General features: G+C 44.6%; 1 protein-coding gene across 1 annotated transcript in view; it reads left to right on the top strand.

Annotated features, from left to right (window-relative positions):
- The window catches only part of LOC137376052 (calcium/calmodulin-dependent protein kinase type II subunit alpha), a 292,806-nt gene that overhangs the window by 127,857 nt on the left and 142,413 nt on the right, over positions 1-22,536 (top strand). The window contains exon 3 of the mRNA XM_068044036.1: positions 10,665-10,724. Coding sequence (XP_067900137.1) covers positions 10,665-10,724 — 60 coding nt within the window. The remainder of the gene's footprint in view (positions 1-10,664; positions 10,725-22,536) is intronic.

Genomic DNA, 22,536 nt, shown 5'->3' with positions numbered 1-22,536 from the left:
TAGGAATAAACGGGTCGTTTTCAATTTGTCAGCCTGTTATTAGTGGGGTGCCACAAGGATCAGTACTGGGCCCTCAGCGATATACAATCTATATTAACCACATAGATGTAGGGTTCAATGTATCTAAGTTTGCTAATGATAAAAAGCTAAGTGGGTAAGTAAGCTGTGAGGACAACACAAAGAGTCTACAAAGAATATAGACAAGTTGAGTGAGTGGGCAAAAAGTTGGCAGATGGAATATAGTGTGGGGAAATGTGAGATTATTCACTTTGGTAGGAAAAAAAGGAATATTTTTTATAAATGGTGGGAAACTGTTAAATGTTCGTGTTCAGATGGATTTGGGTGTCCTTGTACAAGAAACACAGAAAATGAAGATACAATAAGCAGTAAAGAAGACAACTGAAATGTTGGCCTTTATTTCAAGGGGATTGGAGTACAAGAGAAGGCAGTCTTGTGCAATTTTACAGGACTTTGGTTAGACCATATCTGGAGTACTGTGTACAGTTTTGGTCTCTGTACCTAAGGAACGATATACTTGCCTTAGAGGGGATGCAACAAAGGTTCACTAGATTGATTCCTGGAATGAGAATGTTGTCTTATAAGGAGAGATTGAGTGGAATGTGCCTATCCTCTGTGGAGTTTAGAAGAATGAGGGGGTGATCGCATTGAAACATGGATTCTGCGAGGGCTTGGCAGGGTCGATGCCAAGAGGATGTTTCCCCCAGCTGGAGAGTCTAGACCCAGGGATCCTCGTCTCAGGATAAAGGGTCAGCCATTTAATACTGGAAGGAGGAGAAATTTCTTCACTCGAAGGGTTTTGGAATTCTCTATCCCAGAGGGCTATGAGTGCTTAGTCGTTCAGTATATCCAAAGCTGACATTGGACTGTAAGGAAATCGGATAGGGAAGTGGAGTGAGGTTGGGGATCGGTCATGACCTTAATAAATGGCAAAGCAGGCTGAAAGGGCCAAATGTGCTACTTCTGCTCCTGTTTCTTATGTTCTTATTGTATGTTCTTATGCAAGTATCTAAGTGAATAAAGAAAGTAGCAAAATTATCAAGCTATCAAGACTGTAACTGCCTTTGTATCCTGAAAGCACTCAGGGGGAAATAGATGATAAACTCCCAATGCAGGTTTGGAGATAAGATGAGACACAACTGATATAAACTTGCTTGGCAGCTCTGGCAAGAAACTTACGGTTGCCAATGGGCATCAAACACGAAAGAGTGAATTGCTAAGTTTTCGGTTCATTAGGAAGTGCGAGGAGAAATAGGGAACCTTTGTCAAGTGACTTTGATATTTGGAATACATGTACTGTGTGAAGCCATGATTAGACATCAGGCATTGGATGATGAGATGTCAAGCCACGATAGACCGCTTCATCCTTAACTGTGACAAGTCTGTTCCACTGCCTTTTACAGTTGAATAATAATGCTCATTCTGAGATCATTCACAGGGTATGACTATTCTGAGCGGAAAACAAAAGGTTGAGGTGTTCGAGGGAGAAAACTGGCTCTGCTTTAGCAAGGTGATGTAAAGTCTTGAGTTATTGCTCAGAATTCCAACAAGCTTCTGGGAATATCTCTAACCTTACCAGTCCATCTGGAAAATCCTATGACAAAGGCTTCTACCCTCCCCTCCTGCCATCCCCTCTATAAATTATGCATTGAAAGAAATTATTATTTTATATAAGACGCGTCATTCCTCCTTCTTCCTGTTCCTCATATTGTTGACCTTAAGGGCTGGAATTTCCTCTTCATTCTCAGTGTGACAACAGCCTAAAAGCAACTTCTAATGAAACTTGCAAGGTGCTAAGGTGCACATTTATGTGGAATGTAGAAGCAGGAGGAGGCCATTCAGCCCCTCAAGCCTGTTCCATCATTCAATCAGATCATGGCTGATCTGTATCTTACCTCGATTTACCCACCTTTGCTCCAGATCCCTTGATACCCCTGACCCAACAGAAATCTATTGATCTCAGTCTTGAAAACTCCAATGGTTCCACAGCATTTTGGGGGAGAGAATTCCAAATTTCCACTAGCCTTTGTGTGAAGACGTGCTTCCAGACATCACCCCTCAATAGCTTAGTGCTAATTTTAAGATTGTGCCCCCATTTAGAGCTCAGATGGCCAGTGACGAAGGACAGAACTGGAGCCCAGTCTTTATATAATCTTTTTATTTACAGAGACACTACATTACATATCCTGCAACTCCAATTCAACAACTACAGTTTCAGCCTGTTTCCTATATATATCGGCAGAGGTGAGTCTCCAATTAATTCCCACCATTGGAATACATTTAAGCACCCAATTAATATACAATTAACACCTCCTTGTTAGGACTTCGTCACCAGAGGAGATAGTTTCTCCACATCTACTCTCTCAAATCCCTTAAACATTTTAAGACCTCAGTTAGATCATCTCTCAACTGTTTAAACTCAAGGTTGGAGTCATACCTAGCACAAAGGAAGATGGTTGTGGTTGTTGGAGGCCAATCGTCTCAGCCCCAGGACGTTTCTGCAAGTGTTCCTCAGGGTAGTGTCGTAGGCCCAACCATCTTCAGCTGCTTCATCAATGACGTTCACTCCATCATAAGGTCAGAAGTGGGGATGTTCGCTGGTAATTGCACAATGTTCAGTTCCATTCGTGACTCCTCAGATACTGAAGAAGTCCATGTCCATATGCAGAAAGACGTAGACAACATTTAGGCTTGGGTTGATAAGTGGAAAGTAACATTCCAGCTACACATCTGCAACAAGAGAGAATCTAAACATCCCCCCTTGACATTCAGTGGCATTACCATGGCTGAATTCCCCCACCATCAACAACTTGGAGGTTACCATTGACCAGGAACATAGCTGGACCAGCCATATAAATACTATGGTTACAAGAGCAGGTCAGAGGCTGGGAATTCTGCAGTGAGTAACTCACCTCCTGACTCCCCAAAGCCTTCCCACCATCCACAAGGCACAAGTCAGGAGTGTGATGGAATACTCTCCACTTGTCTGGATGGGTGCAGCTCCAACACTCAAGAAGCTCAACACCAAATGCAGCATGCTTGATCGGCGCCCCATCCACCACCATAAACATTCATTCCCTCCACCACTGATGCACCATGGAAGCAGTGTGTACCATTTACAAGATGCATTGCAGCAACACACCAAGACCCCTCCGACAGCACCTTCCAAACCTATGACCTGTACCACCTTGAAGAACAAGGGCAGCAAACGCATGGGAATATCACCACCTGCAAGTTCCCCTCCAAGTCACACACCATCCTGACTTGGAAATATATTGCTATTCCTTCACTGTTGTTAATTCAGAACCCTGGAACTCTCTCCCGAACATCACTCTGGGTGTACCGACACCACATTTTTAAAAATTCATTCATGGGATGTGGGCGTTACTGGCCAGGCCAGCATTTATTGCCCATCTCTAATTGCCCTTGAGAAGGTGGTGAACTGTTTTCTTGAACTGCTGCAGTCCATTTGGGGTAGGTAGACCCACAGTGCTGTTAGGAAGGGAGTTCCAGTATTTTGACCCAGCGACAGTGAAGGAACGGTGATATAGTTTCAAGTCAGGATGGTGTGTGACTTGGAGGGGAACTTGCAGGTGGTGGTGTTCCCATGCATCTGCTGCTCTTGTCCTTCGAGGTGGTAGAGGTCACGGGTTTGGAAGGTGCTGTCTAAGGAGCCTTGGTGCATTGCTGCAGTGCATCTTGTAGATGGTACATACTGCTGCCACTGTGCGTCGGTGGTGGAGGGAGTGAATGTTTGTGGATGGGGTGCCAATCAAGCGGGCTGCTTTGTCCTGGACGGTGTCAAGCTTCTTGAGTGTTGTTGGAGCAGCACCCATCCAGGCAAGTGGAGAGTATTCTATCACACTCCTGACTTGTGCCTTGTAGATGGTGGACAGGCTTTGGGGAATCAGGAGGTGAGTTACTCGCCTCAGGATTCCTAGCCTCTGACCTGTTCTTGTAGCCATGGTATTTATATGGCTACTCCTGTTCAGTTTCTGTTCAATGGATGTTGATTCCTAGGATGTTGATAGTGGGGGATTCAGCAATGGTAATGCCATTGAATGTCAAGGGGAGATGGTTAGATTCTCTCTTGTTGGAGATGATCATTGCCTGGCATTTGTGTGGCACGAATGTTACTTGCCACTTATCAGCCCAAACCTAGATATTGTCCAGGTCTTGCTACATTTCTACACGGAGTGCTTCAGTATCTGAGGAGTCACGAATGGTGCAGAACATTGTGCAATCATCAGCGAACATCCCCACTTCTGACCTTATGATTGAGGAAGGTCATTGATGAAGCAGCTGAAGATGGTTGAACCTAGGACACTACCCTGAGGAACTCCTGCAGTGATGTCCTGGAGCTCAAATGATTGACCTCCAACAACCACAATCATCTTCCTTTGCGCTAGGTATGACTCCAGCCAGCGGAGGGTTTTCTCCCTGATTCCCATTGACCTCAGTTTTGTTAGGGCTCCTTGATGCCATACTCGGTCAAATGCTGCCTTGCTGTCAAGGGCAATCACTCTCACCTCACCTCTTGAGTTCAGCTCTTTTGTCCATGTTTGAACCAAGGCTGTAATGAGGTCAGGAGCTGAGTGGCCCTGGCGGAACCCAAACTGAGCGTCACTGAGCAGGTTATTGCTAAGCAAGTGCCGCTTGATGGCACTGTTGATGACACCTTCCATCACTTTACTGATGATTGAGAGTAGGCTGATGGGGCGGGAATTGGCCGGGTTGGACTCGTCCTGCTTTTTGTGTACAGGACATACCTGGGCAATTTTCCACATTGCAGGGTAGATGCCAGTGTTGTTGCTGTACTGGAACAGCTTGGCTAGGGGCACGGCAAGTTCTGGAGCACAGGTCTTCAGTACTATTGCTAGAATATTGTCCGGGCCCATAGCTTTTGCAGTATCCAGTGACTTCAGTCGTTTCTTGATATCACGCGGAGTGAATCGAATTGGCTGAAGTCTGGCATCTGTCATGCTGGGGACGTCAGGAGGAGGCCGAGATGGATCATCAACTCAGCACTTCTGGCTGAAGATTGTTGCAAATGTTTCAGCCTTAACTTTCGCACTGATGTGCTGGGCTCCCCCATCATTGAGGATGGGGATATTTGTGGAGCCACCTCCTCCAGTTAGTTGTTTAATTGTCCACCACCGTTCACAGCTGGATGTGGCAGGACTGCAGAGCTTAGATCTGATCCGTTGGTTATGGGATCACTTAGCTCTGTCTATCGCATGCTGCCTACGCAGTTTGGCATGCAAGTAGTCCTGGGTTGTAGCTTCACCAGGTTGACACCTCATTTTGAGGTATGCCTGGTGCTGTTCCTGGCATGCCCTCCTGAACTCTTCATTGAACCAGGATTGGTCTCCTGGCTTGATGGTAATGGTAGAGTGGGGGATATGCCAGGCCATGAGGTTACAGATTGTGGTTGAGTACAATTCTGCTGCTGCACCTCATGGATGCCCAATTTTGCATTGCTAGATCTGTTCGAAATCTATCCCATTTAGCACAGTGATAGTGCCACACAACACGATGGACGGTATCCTCAATGTGAAGGCGGGACTTCGTCTCCACAAGTACTGTGCGGTGGTCACTCCTACCAATACTGTCATGGACAGAAGCATCTGCGGCAGGCAGATTGGTGAGGACAAGGTCAGGTATATTTTTCCCTCGTGTTGGTTCCCCCACCACCTGCTGCAGACCCAGTCTAGCAGCTCTGTCCTTTCGGACTCGGCCAGCTCGGTCAGTAGTGGTGCTACCGAGCCACTCTTGGTGATGGACATTGAAATCCCCCACCCAGAGTACATTTTGTGCCCTTGCCACCCTCAGTGCTTCCTCCAAGTGGTGTTCAACATGGAGGAGTACTGAGTCATCAGCTGAGGGAGGGCGTTAGGTGGTAATCAGTAGGAGGTTACCTTGCCCATGTTTGACCTGATGCCATGAGACTTTATGGGGTCCGGAGTCGGTATTGAGGACTCCCAGGGCAACTCCCTCCCTACTGTATACCACTGTACCACCACCTCTGCTGGGTCTGTCCTGCCGGTGGGACAGGACATACCCAGGGATGGTGATGGCAGTGTCTTGGACATTGTCTGTAAGGTATGATTCTGTGAGTATGACTATGTCAGGCTGTTGCTGGACTAGTCTATGGGACAGCTCTCCCAACTTTGGCACAAGCCCCCAGATGTTGGTAAGGAGGACTTTGCAGGGTCGACAGGGCTGGGTTTGCCGTTGTCGTTTCCGGTGCCTAGGTCGATGCCGGGTGGTCCGTCCGGTTTCATTCCTTTTTATAGACTTTGTCGCGGTTGGATACAACTGAGTGGCTTGCTAGGCCATTTCAGAGGGCATGTAAGAGTTAACCACATTGCTGTGGGTCTGGAGTCACATGTAGGCCAGACCAGGTAAGGACAGCAGATTTCCTTCCCTAAAGGACATTCGTGAACTAGATGGGCTTTTACAACAATCGACAATGGTTTCATGGCCATCATTAGACTAGCTTTTTAATTTCAGATTTATTCATTAAATTCAAATTCCACCTTCTGCTGTGGTGGGATTCGAACCCATGTCCCCAGAGAAATACCCTGGGTCTCTGGGTTACTAGTCCAGTGATAATACCACTACGCCACCGCCTACCCTGGCGTGGACTGCAGCGGTACAGGAAAGCGGCTCACCACCACCTTCTCAAGGGCTATTAGGGAGGGGCAATAAATGCTGGCCACATCCTATGAATGAATAAAAATATTCTCGACAGAGATTGATAGGGTTTTGGATATGAAGGGAACCAAGGGATATGGGGAGTGGGCAGGAAACTAAAGTTGAGGTGGAATATCAGCCATCATTGCACTGAATGGCAGAGCAGACCTGAAGGGCCGAATGGCCTACTCCTGCTCCAATTTCTTATGTTATCATTTGCATGAGATTTACAATCTAAAGAAGGCTGCCAGCGTTCTCAATATTTTATCACAAATACTGGCACTGAGTAAGTGAAAACTGAAGCTGATTCTACTTATAGTGCCACAGATTGGCCTGTTACCCCTCACTCTATACACACTTACCGACTTAAAAGTAGACACAATTAGTTTCCTCTGCCCCCAGGATTTGATTTAACCACAAGCATGCTCAGTCTTTCATTTGCATCACTCCACAGCATATTGCAAATAAAGGCTTGTTGACCCATGGAAATCATTCTCTTATCCTCTCTCTCCGCATCTCTTTCTACGTTATCATTATCCCGATGGTCACTACTCTTTTTCATTCGTTCATGTGATGTGGATGACCCTGGCAAGGTCAGCATTTATTGTTTTTCCCTTTGCATGCTCCTCTCTTGTTCCTCCTAACTTCCAAATCCACTATCACCCACTTCATAGGGAACGGGAGGAGGCCATTCCGTCTCTCGAGCCTGTTCTACAATTCATCGAGAATCATGGCCGATCTGTATCTTAACTCCATCCACCTGCCTTGGCTCCATATCCCTTAATACTCTTACAAGCTATCTTATTGGTTTTGAATTTAAAATCATTGATTGAGATCTCATCTACTGCTTTTTGTAGGGGAGAGTTTCAAACTTTCATCACTCTTTATGTGAAGAAAGTATTTCCTAACTTTTCTCTTGAATGGCTTGGCTCTGACTTTGAGCTTGTCCCCTCCATCCCCATCCAACACACCCACTCTCCACCCTGCACCCTCAATGTGTTGATATCAAGCCTCATGACTCTGTCTCTGGTTCAGGGATACAGTAGCACGGTGGTTATGTTACTGCTACTAATAATCCAATGGCCCAGACTAATGATCTGGAGGCATGAGTACAAATCCCAGTACAGTAACTGGGTTTTTGAATTCAGTTAATAAACTCAGAATATCAGTGATGGTGACCATGTAACTATTGGATTTTTGTAAAAACCCAGCTGGTTCACGAATGTCCTTTCGGAAAGGAAATCTGCCGTCCTTACCCGGTCTGGCCTATATTTGACTCCAGACCCAAAGCAATATGGTTGTCTCTTAACTGCCCTCTGAAATGGTGTCATAAGCCAGCAAGCTTTGTTCAAGAAGGCAGCTCACCACCTTTTCAAGGGCAATTAGGAATGGGCAATAAATGTTGGCCTTGCCAGCGACACTCACATCCCATGAATGAATTCTAAAAAAGGCTCTAAAATCTGTTGAGCTTCTCACCTCCCTCAGTCATCCTTGTTTCCTATACTGTGCAGGCTTTGAAAACCCAAGTTTGGAGTTAGTTACCTAGGAGGACAAACAGAGGACAAGGGCAGCAGGTGCATGGGAACACTACGACCTGCAAGTTCCCCTCCAAGCCACACATCATCCCGACTTGGAACTATATCGCCGTTCCTTCACTGTCACTGGATCAAAGTCTTGTAACTTTATGAACTGCAGGGGCTCAAGCAAGCAGCTCGCCACCACCTTCTCAGGAGCAATTAGGGATGGGCAATAAATGCTGGTCCAGCCAGCGATGCCCAGATCCCGTGAATGAAGTTAAAGAAAAAGAAAGTTAAATTTGTGAGGGGTTTTGATAGAGTAAATGAAGAAAAACTGTTTCCCATGGCAGGAGGGTCGATAACCATGGACACAGATTTAGGGTAATTAGCAAAAGAATGAGGGGAGCTAAGAATTTTTCTACGCAGCGAGTTGTTATGTTCTGGATTGCACTGCTTGAAAGGATGGTGGAAGCAGATTTAATAGCAATCTTTAAAAGAATTGGATAAACACTTGAAGCGAAAAAATGTAATGGGCTATGGGAAATGAGCAGGGTGTAGGATTAATTGGATGTTTCTTTCAAAGAGCTGGCACAGAGACAATGGGCCAAATGGCCTCCTTCTGTGCTGTATGATTCTTTAGGACACTCGTGCCACCAGTTAGGACCACAGTTACTTCCTTCCCGGTGCACCCAGGGCTTTCCGCAGGGTGAAAGTGAAAGATGCTGAAAGTGATTGTGTAATGAATGTCAGTTTGCCAGATTCTGTAATGCAGCATGTGTCTGGAAGAGCTTTCAAGACGAGTTGGTGAAAATGTGTTTCCTGAGCTGTAACTCATGCAGGCGTGCTCCCACTGTCGTAGTATATGATGAACGTAACAGGAACAGAAGTGACAGTAAAGGGGTAATACATGACTTCAAGTGGATAATCAGAATTGGCTGTCAATACTGTTGTTGGGTTGTAACCATAGAATGATACAGAAGGAGACCATTCGGCCCATCATGCCTGTGCCACCTCCAATTAGTCCCACTCCCACTGCTCTTTCCCCATAGCCCCATAAATGTTTTTCTTCAAATATTTAACCACTTTTCCCTGATAAATCACTCCCCAGTGAGAAATAGTGATCCTGCGGCAAATAACTCACCTCATGGCTCCCCAATGTCCGCACGCCATCTTTTTTTTTATTCCTTCATGGGATGTGAGAATAAAAACAATGGCTCAAGTCATGAGTGTGTTGGAATACTCTCCACTTGCCTGGATGACTGCAGCTCCAACAACACTCAAGAAACTCAATACCATCCAGGTCAAAACAGCTTGATTGGCACCCCATCTACCACCTTAAACATTCACTCCCTTCACCACCGACACACAGTGGCAGCAGTGTGTACCACCCACAGGATGCACTTTCGCAACTCATCAAGGCTCCTTTGACAGCACCTTCCAAACCGATGACCTGTACCAGCTGGAAGGACAAGGGCGGCAGACGCTCGGGAACACCACCACCTGCAAGTTCCCCTCCAAGACACACAACATCCTGACTTGGAACTATATCGTCGTTCCTTCACTGTCACGGGATCAAAATCCTGGAACTCACTTCCTAACAGCACTGTGGGTCTACCTACACCAGACAGACTGCAGTGGTTCAAGATGGCAACTCACCATTATCGTCTCAAGGGCAATTAGGGATGAGCAACAAATGCTGGCCTTGCCAGCAAGGCCCACATCCCATGAAAAAAAGAAAAAAAGGTTCACCCACAGGCTGACATTTTGCAAATAATGTCATCAGGAATGGAAATCCTGTCTGATTTTGTCACTCAAAGCTCAGGCAAATAGGTTAGATTGAAGACAGCTGGGGCCAAACCGTATCTGTCATCTGTACTTAGCATCCTGTGTGATGTAGCACCGCTCCTACTGGCTCTGCACTCAGATCAGCTGACTTAGTGCAAGAGTACTGATTGGGTGGGGGTGGCGGTCACTTCCTGGTCTGTATAACTCAGAGCCACACTGGGCAATGTTTTAACCATTTCATGTCACAGTGAGGGAAAGAGGATAAGCAAATTTCTTTTTCTCCTTGGGGTGTTTTTGGCATTTTTTTGTTTGTTTTAACAGTTTTAATGGGACTCAGTTTTGTTCTGAGTTCAGGGGTTGGGACTGCAGCCTGTAATTGAGAGTGAGCTGCATCCCTCACAGTCCTTGAGCAGTGACCTTAAAGGTACAGTCCAGTTTAGCAATGGAACAACACAACTGTGGTCCAGAATCTCAAAGTCCCCATGAGCAACACCACAGGGGATCTGCCAGTGGGCCCATCATTTCTTCTTCTTTTGAAGATGTTGAGGTTTACAACACAGTACTGGGAATTGATGGAGTGTGCGTGTGATCTGATTGCTTGTGGAATGTAAAATGTGGTAGTAATCAAACTTACCCCTTCTGTTACAGATCACCAGAAACTGGAGCGAGAAGGTCGGATCTGCCGTTCCCTTAAGCACCCCAACATCGGTAAGAGACAGTCACAAAGATAATAGATCTTAAAAAGATTAGAGGCACTGAGAGACGTAAAGGCTCAGTGCACAAAATGTGGGAACAGGGGAAGGCCCTTTAGCCTCTGCAGCCTGTTCTGCCCGTCATTCAATGTGATCATGGCTGATCAGTGACCTAACTCTATACCTACCTTTGCCCCAGGTCCTTTTATATGTTTGGTTAACAGAAATCTACCATTCTCAGTTTTAAAATTAACAATTCACCCAGCATCAATTGCCGTTTGCAGAAGAGAGTTCCAAACTTCCACCACCCTTTGTGTGTAGAAGTGTTTCCTAATTTCACTCCTGGTTCTATTGTTTAGACTATGTCCCCTAGTCCTGGATTCCCCAATCAGCTGTAATAGTTTCTATCCATCTACCCAACTGTTATAGATTCCCCTTAATATCTTGAAAACTTTGATTAAATCACCCTTTAATCTTCTAAATTCCTGGGAATACAACCTGAATTTGTGTAATCTCTCCTTGTATTTTAACCCTTGGAGTCCTGGTGTCATTCTGGTAATTCCACGCTGCATTCCCTCCAAGGCCAATATATCTTTCCCAGAACTGTTCGCAGTACTCCGGGTGTGGTCTAACCAGGACTTTGTATCGCTGAAGCATGACTTCTACCCCCTTTGTATTCCAATCATCTAGATATTAAGGACAGCATTCCATTAGCCTTTGTGATTATTTTCTCAACCTGTCAATAACATTTTAATGATCTATGTGCATGGACGCCTAAACCATTAAAAGAAAGGAACAACTTTTCTTTTGATGGGGGAGTCATGGGTTTATGGAATTACATAGAATATAAAGCACAGAAGCATACGAACATACAATCATATGAATTAGGAGCAGGAGTAGGGCACTCGGCCCCTCAAGCCTGCTCCGCCATTCAATAAGATCATGGCCGATCTAATTGTAACCTCGACTTCACATTCCTGCCTACCCCCGATAACCTTTCACCCCCCTTGCTTATCAAGAATCTATCTACCTCTGCCTTAAAAATATTCAAAGACTCTGCTTCCACTGCCTATTGAGGAAGAGAATTCCAAAGACTCACGACCCTCTGAGGGGAAAAATGTCTTCTCATCTCCGTCTTAAATGGGTGACCCCTTATTTTTGAATAGTGACCCCTAGTTCTAGATTCTCCCACAAGGGGAAACATCCTTTCCACATCCACTCTGTCAGGATCCCTCAGGGCATTCAGTCTAACCAGTTTGTGCTGGTGTTTATACTCCACATCAGTCTCCTCCCATTCCATCTACCTCATCTCATTGAGTCTATCTTTCTATTCCCTTTTCTCTCGTGTACTCACTTAGTTTCCTTTTGAAAGCATCCAAGCTGTTCACCTCAACCACTTCCTGTGGAGGACAGAGTACAAAAGCATGAATGTCCAATGGGTTTTTTTGTGGTCTGGAGACCAGGGTTGTCCAAGCTCTTGGAGAAGGAGATGCTGCAAGGAGTGACAGAGTTTTAGGAATGAAGAGAAACTCGGTCTCTGTTCATTCGAGACTTCAAGGAACAGGAGGATTCTGTTCAACATGTTCAAGCTTGCTCTGCCTTTTTTTTTTGTGTATCTTTTCAGTACAAATTTCCTTCCTTGTATCTCATTGATTAATATATTAAAAACCTTCCCTCTTAAACCCTGTGCAGCCAAAGTGGAGCCAGGGTGGAGAGACCTCAGAGCTGTCCTCAATCAGTCTTCAGCATTCAGCATTGGAACACTGCTGAGCCAAGGGCATCAGTTACACAGCTCACTGGTCAAAGCTTGACCAGTTTCAACCAGCAGATGCCCACAGCTGAGTCCGCAGAGGGCGAGGGGGGAAGGGCAGGAGGCGGTCAAGAAGGGTGGGTGGCGCTTGGAAGAATGGGTGCTAGTTGGAATGGGGGTCAATTGAATAGGGTCGGGAAGGGGAGGCGAGGAGGAAGGCATTAGCAATTGGGAAAGGGAGGGAGATTGAGAAGGGTGGGAGGAGGGTTGAGCAAGTGGGGGATGCAGATGGAAGGAGTGGCGGGAGGTGGGTGGAGCCAATGGGTGGGGGTGGAGCGAATTGGGGAAAGGGTTGAGCCAATGTAGGGGAAGGAGGTTGAATGAGTGGACCAAGTGCTGGAGGGGTGGAGGGAATGGGAGAACAGGTAGAGAAAGGGGACAGGTACAGAGAGTGGGGGTGAGGTGAGTGTGAGGTGGAGCGGATTGAGAGAGGGAGGGGTGGAGAGAGCAGGGGAAAGGTGGAGAGGGTGGAGAGAATGGGGGAGGGTGGAGAGAGTGAGGGTTGAGGTGGAAAGTGTGGAGGAGGAGTAGAGAGAGGGTAATGGTGGGGAGAGTGAAGGAGGGGTGGAGGGTCAAGGGGTAGAGGGAGAGGGGGAAGGGTGGAGCCAGTGTGGGTGGAGAGAGTGGGGGAGGGGTGGAGCCAGTGTAGGTGCAGAGAGTTGGGGAGGGGTAGAGACAGTATGGAGGAGGGATAAAGAGAGTTGCGGGTATGGTAGAGCCAGTGTGGGTAGAGGGGTGGAACAAGTGTGGGTGGACGGGTGGAGCCAGTGTGGGTGGAGGGGTGGGGAGAGTGGGCGGACTGGGGTGAGGGGTGGAGAGTGTGGATGAATGTGTGGAGGGAGTCGGGGGGAGGGGTGGAGAGAGTGGCAGCAATGGCCACAGTCTGTCAATACTGAAGTCACATTCTTAGACTTCCGTTCTCTGGATCATTAGTCCAGGCCTGTAGATTACTAGTCATGTAGATACTAGTCTTGTAGATTACCAGTCCTGCAAATTACTAGTCCTGCGGATTACTAGTCCTGTAGATTACTAGTCCTGTAGATACTAGTGCTGGAGATTACTAGTCCTGTAGATTACTAGTCCTGTAGCTACTAGTCCTGTAGATACTAGTCCTGTAGCTACTAGTCCTGTAGATATTAGTCCTGTAGATACTAGTCCTGTAGATTACTAGTCCTGCGGATTACTAGTCCTGCGGATTACTAGTCCTGTAGATTACTAGTCCTGTAGATTACTAGTCTTGTAGATTACTAGTCCTGCGGATTACTAAAATAACCACTACACCAGCATATCCGTTATCACGAGCCATGGTTACAGAGACTGACACTAATCACTCGGCAGTTATCTGACTTTGTGACATGAATATTGGTTGGGTTGTGTTCTTCCTAAAGATGACGGCTTCTCCCTGGGAAGAAAGGATCAGTTGACATTGATCATCACAACCAACTCCCATCCGACCCCCGCAGAATACAAAAACAATTCACAGCCAGCCAAATCACTGCTTAGAAATCCTATTCAGTTTATAAATAACTGACAGTGGCTTCAATGCTGTAACCCTATCTTGACAGTTCTAATGATGTTCTTCCAATTTGTCATTGCCTGTCATTCTGCATCACAATTACAAAAAAGGAGACCCTGGTGGGAATTTCAGCACTTACTCAAGCTCCGTTCTCCTTATGTTTTCAAATGTCCTCAACACTTTACAATTCAGTGCCACTCAGATCCAGCACAACACCTCCTCACCCATTGTCCTCAACTGGTTAGCCACCTACTTGCCTCTGGGCTAGATGTTTCTGGGTTTAAGCACTGCACAGGAGCTTGGACTTTATTCCAGTCCAGTAGGGTCACCTACGCTGGGTGGACATATTCCTGGAGGTTTAATCAGCACCTCCTGCCTTGAACCAGCCCTTCCCCAGCAGACTCCCACCATTGGTCCATCCTCCAGGTACCACTGCCTTCCTATGGCCAATCAGAAACCAAGTCTTTGTTACCCAATTGGATTCATTGTGACAGATTTTCCCATCTCAAGTATTTTTATAGCTAATAATTAGAAATGTTCAAAGAAAACAAAAAGGGCCACAATTTTTTTAATGCTCCCTAGGGGTTATTTTTCTGGGTTTTTGCTCCAAGCAATGACCTGGAGATTAATCTTCAATTCCTGGAGGCTCCAGGGCCATCCTGGAGGGTTTGCTAAGCCTATACTGAGGGATTGCTGCCTTGTCAGAGGGGCTATAGTAAACTGAATCCCCATCTCCCCATCTCTGTGGTTTTAGTGAATGCTAACAATCCCATGGTTCTATTCATAGAAACTTATGGCACAGAAGGAGGCCATTTGGCCCATTGTGCCTTTGTCAACTCTTTGAAAGAACAGTCATGCTTTGTCTCATATTTTGTCCCATAACCCTGTCAGTCCCTAATCCTCAGGTTCCTGTCCAAATCCCTTTAAAATTATTTATGGAATCAGCTTCCACCACCTTGTCAGACTGAGTATTCCCAATCCCAACAACTCTCTGAGCAAAAACATTTCTCTTTACCTCTGCTCTAGTTCTTTTGCCAATGATTTTAAATCTATGACCTTTGGTTATTAACCCATTCGCCAGAGGAAATAGGCTTTTCTCTGTCTACTCTATCAAAATCACCTTGTAACCCTCCGTTAGGTCACTCTTAACCTTCTCTGTGCCAAGGAGAACAGTTCCTATCATTTCCAACCTCTCCTCATCCCTGCTAAAATCCCGGTAAACCTCCTCAGGACTCTTTCTAAGCCCTTTGCATCTTTCCTGAAGTGTGGAGCTCAGAATTGTTCACAATATTCCAGCTGATCCTAACCAGTGATTTATAAAGTTCTAGCATGATTGCTGCTTTTATATTGTACTCCTCTATTTACAAATCTAAGTAACCCATATGCCTGTTTAACCACCTTATCAACTTCCCTGCCACCTTTAAGGATTTGTGTATACGGACACCGAGGTCTCTCTGCTCAGCTTTACTTTTCAAAATCGTGTCATTTAATGTAAACTGTCTTTCCATATTAGTCCTCCCAAAGTACATCTATTCACACTTCTCTGTGTTGAACTCCATCTGTCACACTTCTGTCCATTTCACCATCTGTCCATGTCATCCTGAAGCCTATAACCATCCTCATCATGGTCTACAACATTGCAATTTTTGTATCATCTGAAAGTTTATAATGCTGCTTCCTACCTTTGAGTCTAGGTTGTTTATATAAATTGAAAAGAGTACTGGACGCAAAACTGACCCCTGGTGAACATCACTGTAAACCACCTCACAGTCTGAAATACACCCATCCACCACCCTTTCCTTCCTGTCACTGAGCCAATCCTGTATCCAAGCCTCCACTTTACTCTTAATTCCATTAATCATAGATGGACAGAGAGTCTTAGTGTCCTGGTCAACATTTCTCAGACATCATCGAAACAGATCTAAATGATCATTCATCTCAGTGACCACGTGACATTGTATGATACAACACAGAAGGAGGCCATTCAGCCCATCGTGCCTGTGCTGGTTCTTTGAAAGAGCTATCCAATTAGTCCCACTCCCTTGCTGTTTCCCCATAGTCCTGCAAACTTTTCCTTTTCAAGTATTTATCCAATTCCCTTTTGAAATTTACTATTGAATCTGCTTCCATCACTCTTTCAGGAAGTGTGTTCCAGATCATAGCAATTTATTATGTAAACGTGGCAGCTGTGGCTCAGTGGGTAGCACTCTTGCCCCTGAGTCAGGAAAGTTGTAGGTTCAAGTCCCATTCCAGGACTTAAGCACAAAAATCAAGGCTGATGCTCCAGGGAGGCAGGGCTGTACTGTCTTTCATATGAGATGTTAAGTGGATGCCCTATCTGACCCTTCAGGTGAACATCAAAGACCCCATTGCACTCGCAAAAGAAGAGCAGGGGAGTTCTTCCTGGACTCTTAGCCAATATTTATCTCTCAATCAACATCACAAAAAACAGATAATCTGGACATTATCTCATGACTGTTTGTGGGAGCTTGCTGTGCATAAATTGGTTGCTACATTACAACAGTGACGTTACTTCAAAAAGTAATAGCTGTTGTAAGACATAACCTTCTACTTCTTACCAGGTTACTGTACAGTTTGAATATGAGAAATAATGAGAAAACACTCAAAGCTTAAACTAAAAATCAGTGTCTTTCAGGTTTGCTAGGAATCCCAGTTAATAATACAAAACACCCACTAGTCACAAATATGTTACAAGGAGTTATACATACAATCACCCAACTAGCGATCATCTCCCGTCGAGTGCACTTTTCAGCAACTAACCAAGTTGCTTGACTTAATCACTGAATCACTCTTTACAATGATTTATACCTTTCCAAGGTGGGCAGGATGTTTCATTCACAAAATCGTACTGTCCTATCAAAATCCACTTTAAGCTACAATTGCTCAATGAGATATCTCATTCTTTGTTCAAACCACAAGACCAGAAACTGCCTTGATGATGAGCATTTGTGTACATATCCTTAAGTAATTCCATCACCTCCCATAGATGTCACGGATCTTTGTCAGTAAATATAACAGCAACTTCTTTTCTTGGCGTCACACACGTTTTAAAACTTCCAGAATCCCTTAAATTACTGATTTCTTACAAACTGTTGCTTGGAGAATTTCTAGTTTCTCTGCATTCCAAAAGAAGACAAACTCTGACATCATCAATCAGCAGCACAGCTCTCACAGCTTTTCAAACCACATAGCCCAATTAAATTAGCATTTTTTAAAAACGTGATCAGTCTCTTATCTTCATCTTTTCAGATACCATGGCTCCATGTTTTTGTGTACGTAGAGCTTCTCCAAAGCTCTAACTCAGCATCAAAGCAAAACATAGCTTTGAAGTATGTCTGCTTATTGGTTTCAACTCGATTGCTTTTTGCGAAACATTCCACAGCTTTAAAGTGTTTTCTCACCAGTAACTCTGTTTATCTTTAATGAAACCAGCTTGCAGCTGTTAACAAGTTACTTTAGTTCAGGTTACTTTTGGTCTTCACATTGCATGCTGGTCAGGTTTGGTCAGTTTTTTGTACACCTGTAATACAGCATAGCTTCTTGTATTTCTTTTAAACTTTCGATGCTCCTGGGTTGGATAGCCTTGCAAGTCTCAACCACAAATTTCAATTAAAGGTAATATTAACATCGTTTTCTTTGGGATGTCGTGAAAGGTGCTATATAAATGCAAGTCTGTCTTCCTATAAAAAAAAGTTTTCTCATGTTGCCTCTAGTGCTTTTGACAATTACCTTAAATCCTCATTTACTCTATCAAAACTATTTTGAATACCTCTGTCAAATCTCCTCTGCTGTAAGGAGAACAACCCCAGCTTCACCAGTCTCTCCACATAACTGAGGGCCCTCATCCCTGCTATCATTCTGGTAAATCTCTTCTCCAACCTTTCTAAAGCCAAAGCATCATGAATAGTTGCTTTGAGCAGAAGAACTGTCACAGATGCCACCTGAACATGGAAAGGATGCAGGAGAGATTCACTGCGATGATACTGGAGTACTGTGTGCAGATTTGGTGGCTTTACTTGCGGAAAGATACACTTGTCACAGAGGGAGTGCATCGAAGGTTCACCAAACTAATTCCTGGGATGGAGGGATTGTCCTATGAGGAAAGATTAAATAGACTGGGCCTTTATACTCTGGAGTTTAGAAGAATGAGAGGTGATCTCATTCAAACATACAAAATTCTTACAGTGCTCGACAGGCTTGATGCAGAGGATGTTTCCCCTGGCTGGGGAGTCCAGAACCAGGGGACATAGTCTCAGAATGAGGAGCTGAGATGAGGAGGATTTTCTTCACTCAGAGGGCGTTAAATCTTTGGAATTCCCTGCCCCAGAGGGCTGTGGAGGCTCAAGACTGAGATCGATAGATTTCTACAGATTAAAAACATCAAGGGTTACAGGGATAGTGCAGGAAGATGGTGTTGTCGTAGAGGATGAGTCATGATCTCATTGAAATGGCTGAGTGGGCTCGAAGGGCTGAATGGCCTATTCCTGCTCCTATTTCTTGTGTTCTTACATGCCAGGGATGTGATGAAGAAATTGAGAACCTGGGAGTTCTAATAGAGTGATCAAAATTATGAGGTGTTTTGACAAAGTAAGTCAGAAAGAATTATTTCTACTTGTCGGTGGGTCAGTACCAGAGTGCAATAATTTAACATGATCAGCTGTGGCTCAGTGGCTGATGCTGTCTCTTCTGAGTCAGTAGATCGTGGGTTTAAGTTCCACTCCAAAGACTTGGGCCCATAATCCAGGCTGACAGTGCAGTGCTGTGCAGTACTAAAGGAGTGCTGCATTGTTGGAGGTGCTGTTGGACAAGATGTTAAACGCCTGCCCTCTCGGGTGCACACAAAAGATCCTATGGCATTATTTTGAAGAAGAGCAGGGGAGTTCTCTGTAGTGCCCGGCAATGCTCCCTTTAAGCTGTGCAGCTGTGTGGTCACACAGCAACCTGAAGGTGCTTCTGCAGCCACGCAAGAAAATGTAAAGGGAGTCGCATGCCTGCGAACTCCAAAAACAAAATTAGAAGGTACGTTGGTTCCCTCGGTAATAAATATCCCTGAGTCTACGTCACTTAAACAGTTAACCTGTTCTTATCATATTGCTCTTTGTGGGAGATTGGTATGGTCAACTTGGTTGCTGTGTTTCCTACATTACATGTTATACTGAACTTATATAAAACACTAGTTTGGCTCCAACTGGTGTAATGTGTCCAATTCTGGGCATCACACTTTCGAAAGGACATGAAGGCTTTGGAGAGGGTGCAGAAGAGATTTCGTAGAATGGTAAAATAAAACCAAAATACTGTGGATGCTGGAATTCTGAAATAAAAACAGAAAGTGCTGGAAATACTGGTTCTGATGAAAGGTCACAGGCCTGAAACGTTAACTCTGCTTCTCTCTGCACAGATGCTGCCAGACCTGCTGAGTATTTCCAGCACTTTTTGTTTTTATTTAATAGAATGGTTCCAGGCATGAGAGGTTACAGTTACATGGAGAAACTGAAGAAGCTGGGAATGTTCCCCTTAGAGCAGTGAAGGCTAAGAGGAGATTTGATAGAGGTGTTTAAAATTATGAAAGGTTTAGACAGAGCAAATAATGTATTTCCAGTGGCTGAAGGGTCAAAGACCAGTGGGCCCAGATTTAAGGTGATTGGCAAAAGAACCAGAGGTGACATAAGGAAAAACTTTTTTTACGCAGTGGGTGGTTAGGATTTGGAATGCACTGCCTGATAGGGTGGTGGATACAGATTCTACAGGAGTCTTCAAAAGGGAATTAGATAAATACTTGAAGGAGAAAAGATTGCAGAGTTATGGGGAAAGAACAGGGGAGTGGAGTTAAGTGAGTCAGTGGGTTGAATGGCCTCTTGCTGTGCTATACTATCCTCTAGTTCTATTACAGTAATGACAATACACAAAAAATTGTCTGTGAGGTGCTTTGGGACATAGCGAGTTCATGAAAGGTGCTATAGAAATGCAAGTCTTTCTTGACTTAGGAGAAATTCTTTTTACAGAGTTTTTTTTGGTAGAAACAGTGGTGGACCCAGAGGCCGTAACAGTATTTGAATAATAAGTAGACAGATAATTGAAGCAGAAAAATTCAAAATGATACCAGCTGGGAGAAAAGTGAATGGTCTTTGTTTTGCTCATTGCAGGATGTGGGTATCACTGGAAAAAAACAGCATTTAGTGTCCATCGCTAATTTCTCCTGAGAAGGTGGCAGTGTGCCATCTTCTTTAATACAACTGAGTGGCTTGCTAGGCCATTTCAGAGGGCAATTAAGAGTCAGCCACATTGCTGTGGATCTGGAGTCACATGTAGGCCAGACCAGGTAAGGACAGCAGATTTCCTTCCCTAAAGGACCAGCTGGGGGTTTACCACAATCCGGTAGTTTCATTGACCCCATTTCTGATATCAGTTTTTTTTTTTAAATTCCAGATCTATTTTTAACTGAATCTAAATTCCCCAACTGTTGTGGTTGGATTTAAACTCATGGCTCCAGATTATTAGTTTGGGCCTCTTGATTACTAGTCCAGTAACACAACCTCTAAGCTACAGTGCTCACAAATTCTAACTGGATCGTTCTTTAAGAGAGCCACCACAGGGCCGCATGGCCTCCTTCTGTGCTGTAGAATGCGATGATTTTCCTGGCTGGGAGTTTTTCACTTCCGTGTCTGACAGCCTAGCATTTTCCCGCCCATTGAAATCATTGAAGGAAAATTGTAGGTTATCGAATGCACAAACAGAAACCCCAACCCATGATTCCAGAAAAAAAACAATTCACTGTGAGAGGATGTTGTGATCAAGCTCTGGATGAATCTAGTGTATTTATTTTATTTTATCAGGAGATCACACTTGACACCTCTTTAAAGGAACTTAAAGTCCACTTGCTCAAAGAGGTAGAAGGGCTTCATCGAAGGCACATCCCAAACTGGCAAACTCAAAGATAGAGCTAGGAGGACAAGGAAAGTAGACCATAGGAACACCACCACCTCAAGTTCCCTTCCAAGTCACACACCATCCTGACTTAGAACTATAATCGCCGTTCCTTCACGGTCGCTAGGTCAAAATCCTGGAATTCTCTTCCTGACAGCACTGTGGGTGTACCTACCGCACACAGACTGCAGCAGTTCAAGAGGGTGGCTCACCACCGCTTTCTCATGGGGCAACTAGGGATGTCCAATAAATGCTGGCCTTGCCAACGACACCCACATCCTGCAAATTAATTTTAAATAAGGCCAAATTTTTTTTGATAACGGCTGTCAATTGAGTAACTACTCCAGATTGTGGCCCTCACCAGTAAATGGTTTGAGCATTTCAAAATTCTCATCCTTGTTTTTAGATCCCTCCGTGTCTTCACACATCCCTGTCTCTCTAACCTTCTCTATTTCCACAACCGAGATCTCTGTGCTCCTCCAATTTTGGCCTATAGAGAATCCCTAATTTTAATCACTCCACCATTGGCGGTCATGCCGTCAGCAGCCTGGACCCTAAGCTTTGGAATGCCCACCCTAAACCTCTCTGCTTCTCTACCTCTCTCCTCCTTTAAACGTTCCTTGAAACCTACCCCTTTGACCAAGCTTTTGGTCACCCACCCTAATATCTCACTAGGTGGCTTGGTGTCAAACTTTGTTTGATTACTGCCCCTGTGAAGCACCTTGAGATGTTTTACTATATTAAAGGCGCTATATAAATACAAGTTGTTGTTATTATTGAGTAACTAAAGAGTTGAATTTACAAATCACTGTTGTCTGTCATTTTACCTGCAGTGGCATTCATAGATAAATAAGAACTTTGGAATTGCTAGTCAGAGAAAAACGTATCTCATTCACCTTCTACCATCCTAATACTCGCCTAATGTTAATTAAGTATTGTCTCCTCATAGCAATCAATCTCTATCAATCACTTCTCTTGTTTTGGAGTTAGCAGGTTGTGAGTTTCAGTCCCAACCCCAGAGATTTCTTTCAGATGAAATGTTTAAACTGAGGCCCCTGTCTGCTCTCTCAGGTGCGTGTAAAAGATCCTGTGGCATTATTTGATGCCGAGCAGGGGTGCTCTTCCTGGGGCCAATATTTATAACTGAACTAACATTGCTAAAACAGATTATTTAGTCATTATCCTGTTGTTGTTTGTGGGAGCTTGCTGTGCTCAAATTGGCTGTCGTGTTTCCTACATTACAACAGTGACTATACTTCAAAAACTACTTTGTTGGCTGTAAAGCATTTTGGAAGGTCCTGAGGTTGTGAAAAGCAATGTAGAAAGTCTCAATTTACAACAGAGCCAGACATGAAGTGAGGAAAACCCCCAGTGTTGGAGAGCTTGGGGAACCATAGGTCCAAAGTCACCTATTCCTCCCGAGCATGTGACACTCACCTCATGTCACGTCTCAAAATGATTCATGTTCTTGAAACCCAAAATATTACTTACTGAAGGAAATCTATGTAATTTGCATTTGAATGAATCAATCCTTTCTGTTTCCACCATCTCCCTAGG

This window comes from Heterodontus francisci, chromosome 12, assembly GCF_036365525.1.
Source record: "Heterodontus francisci isolate sHetFra1 chromosome 12, sHetFra1.hap1, whole genome shotgun sequence".
Taxonomy (NCBI): Eukaryota; Metazoa; Chordata; class Chondrichthyes; order Heterodontiformes; family Heterodontidae; genus Heterodontus; species Heterodontus francisci.
The sequence above is the reverse complement of the archived record's forward strand: the minus strand, read 5'-3'. Positions and strand labels throughout refer to the sequence as shown.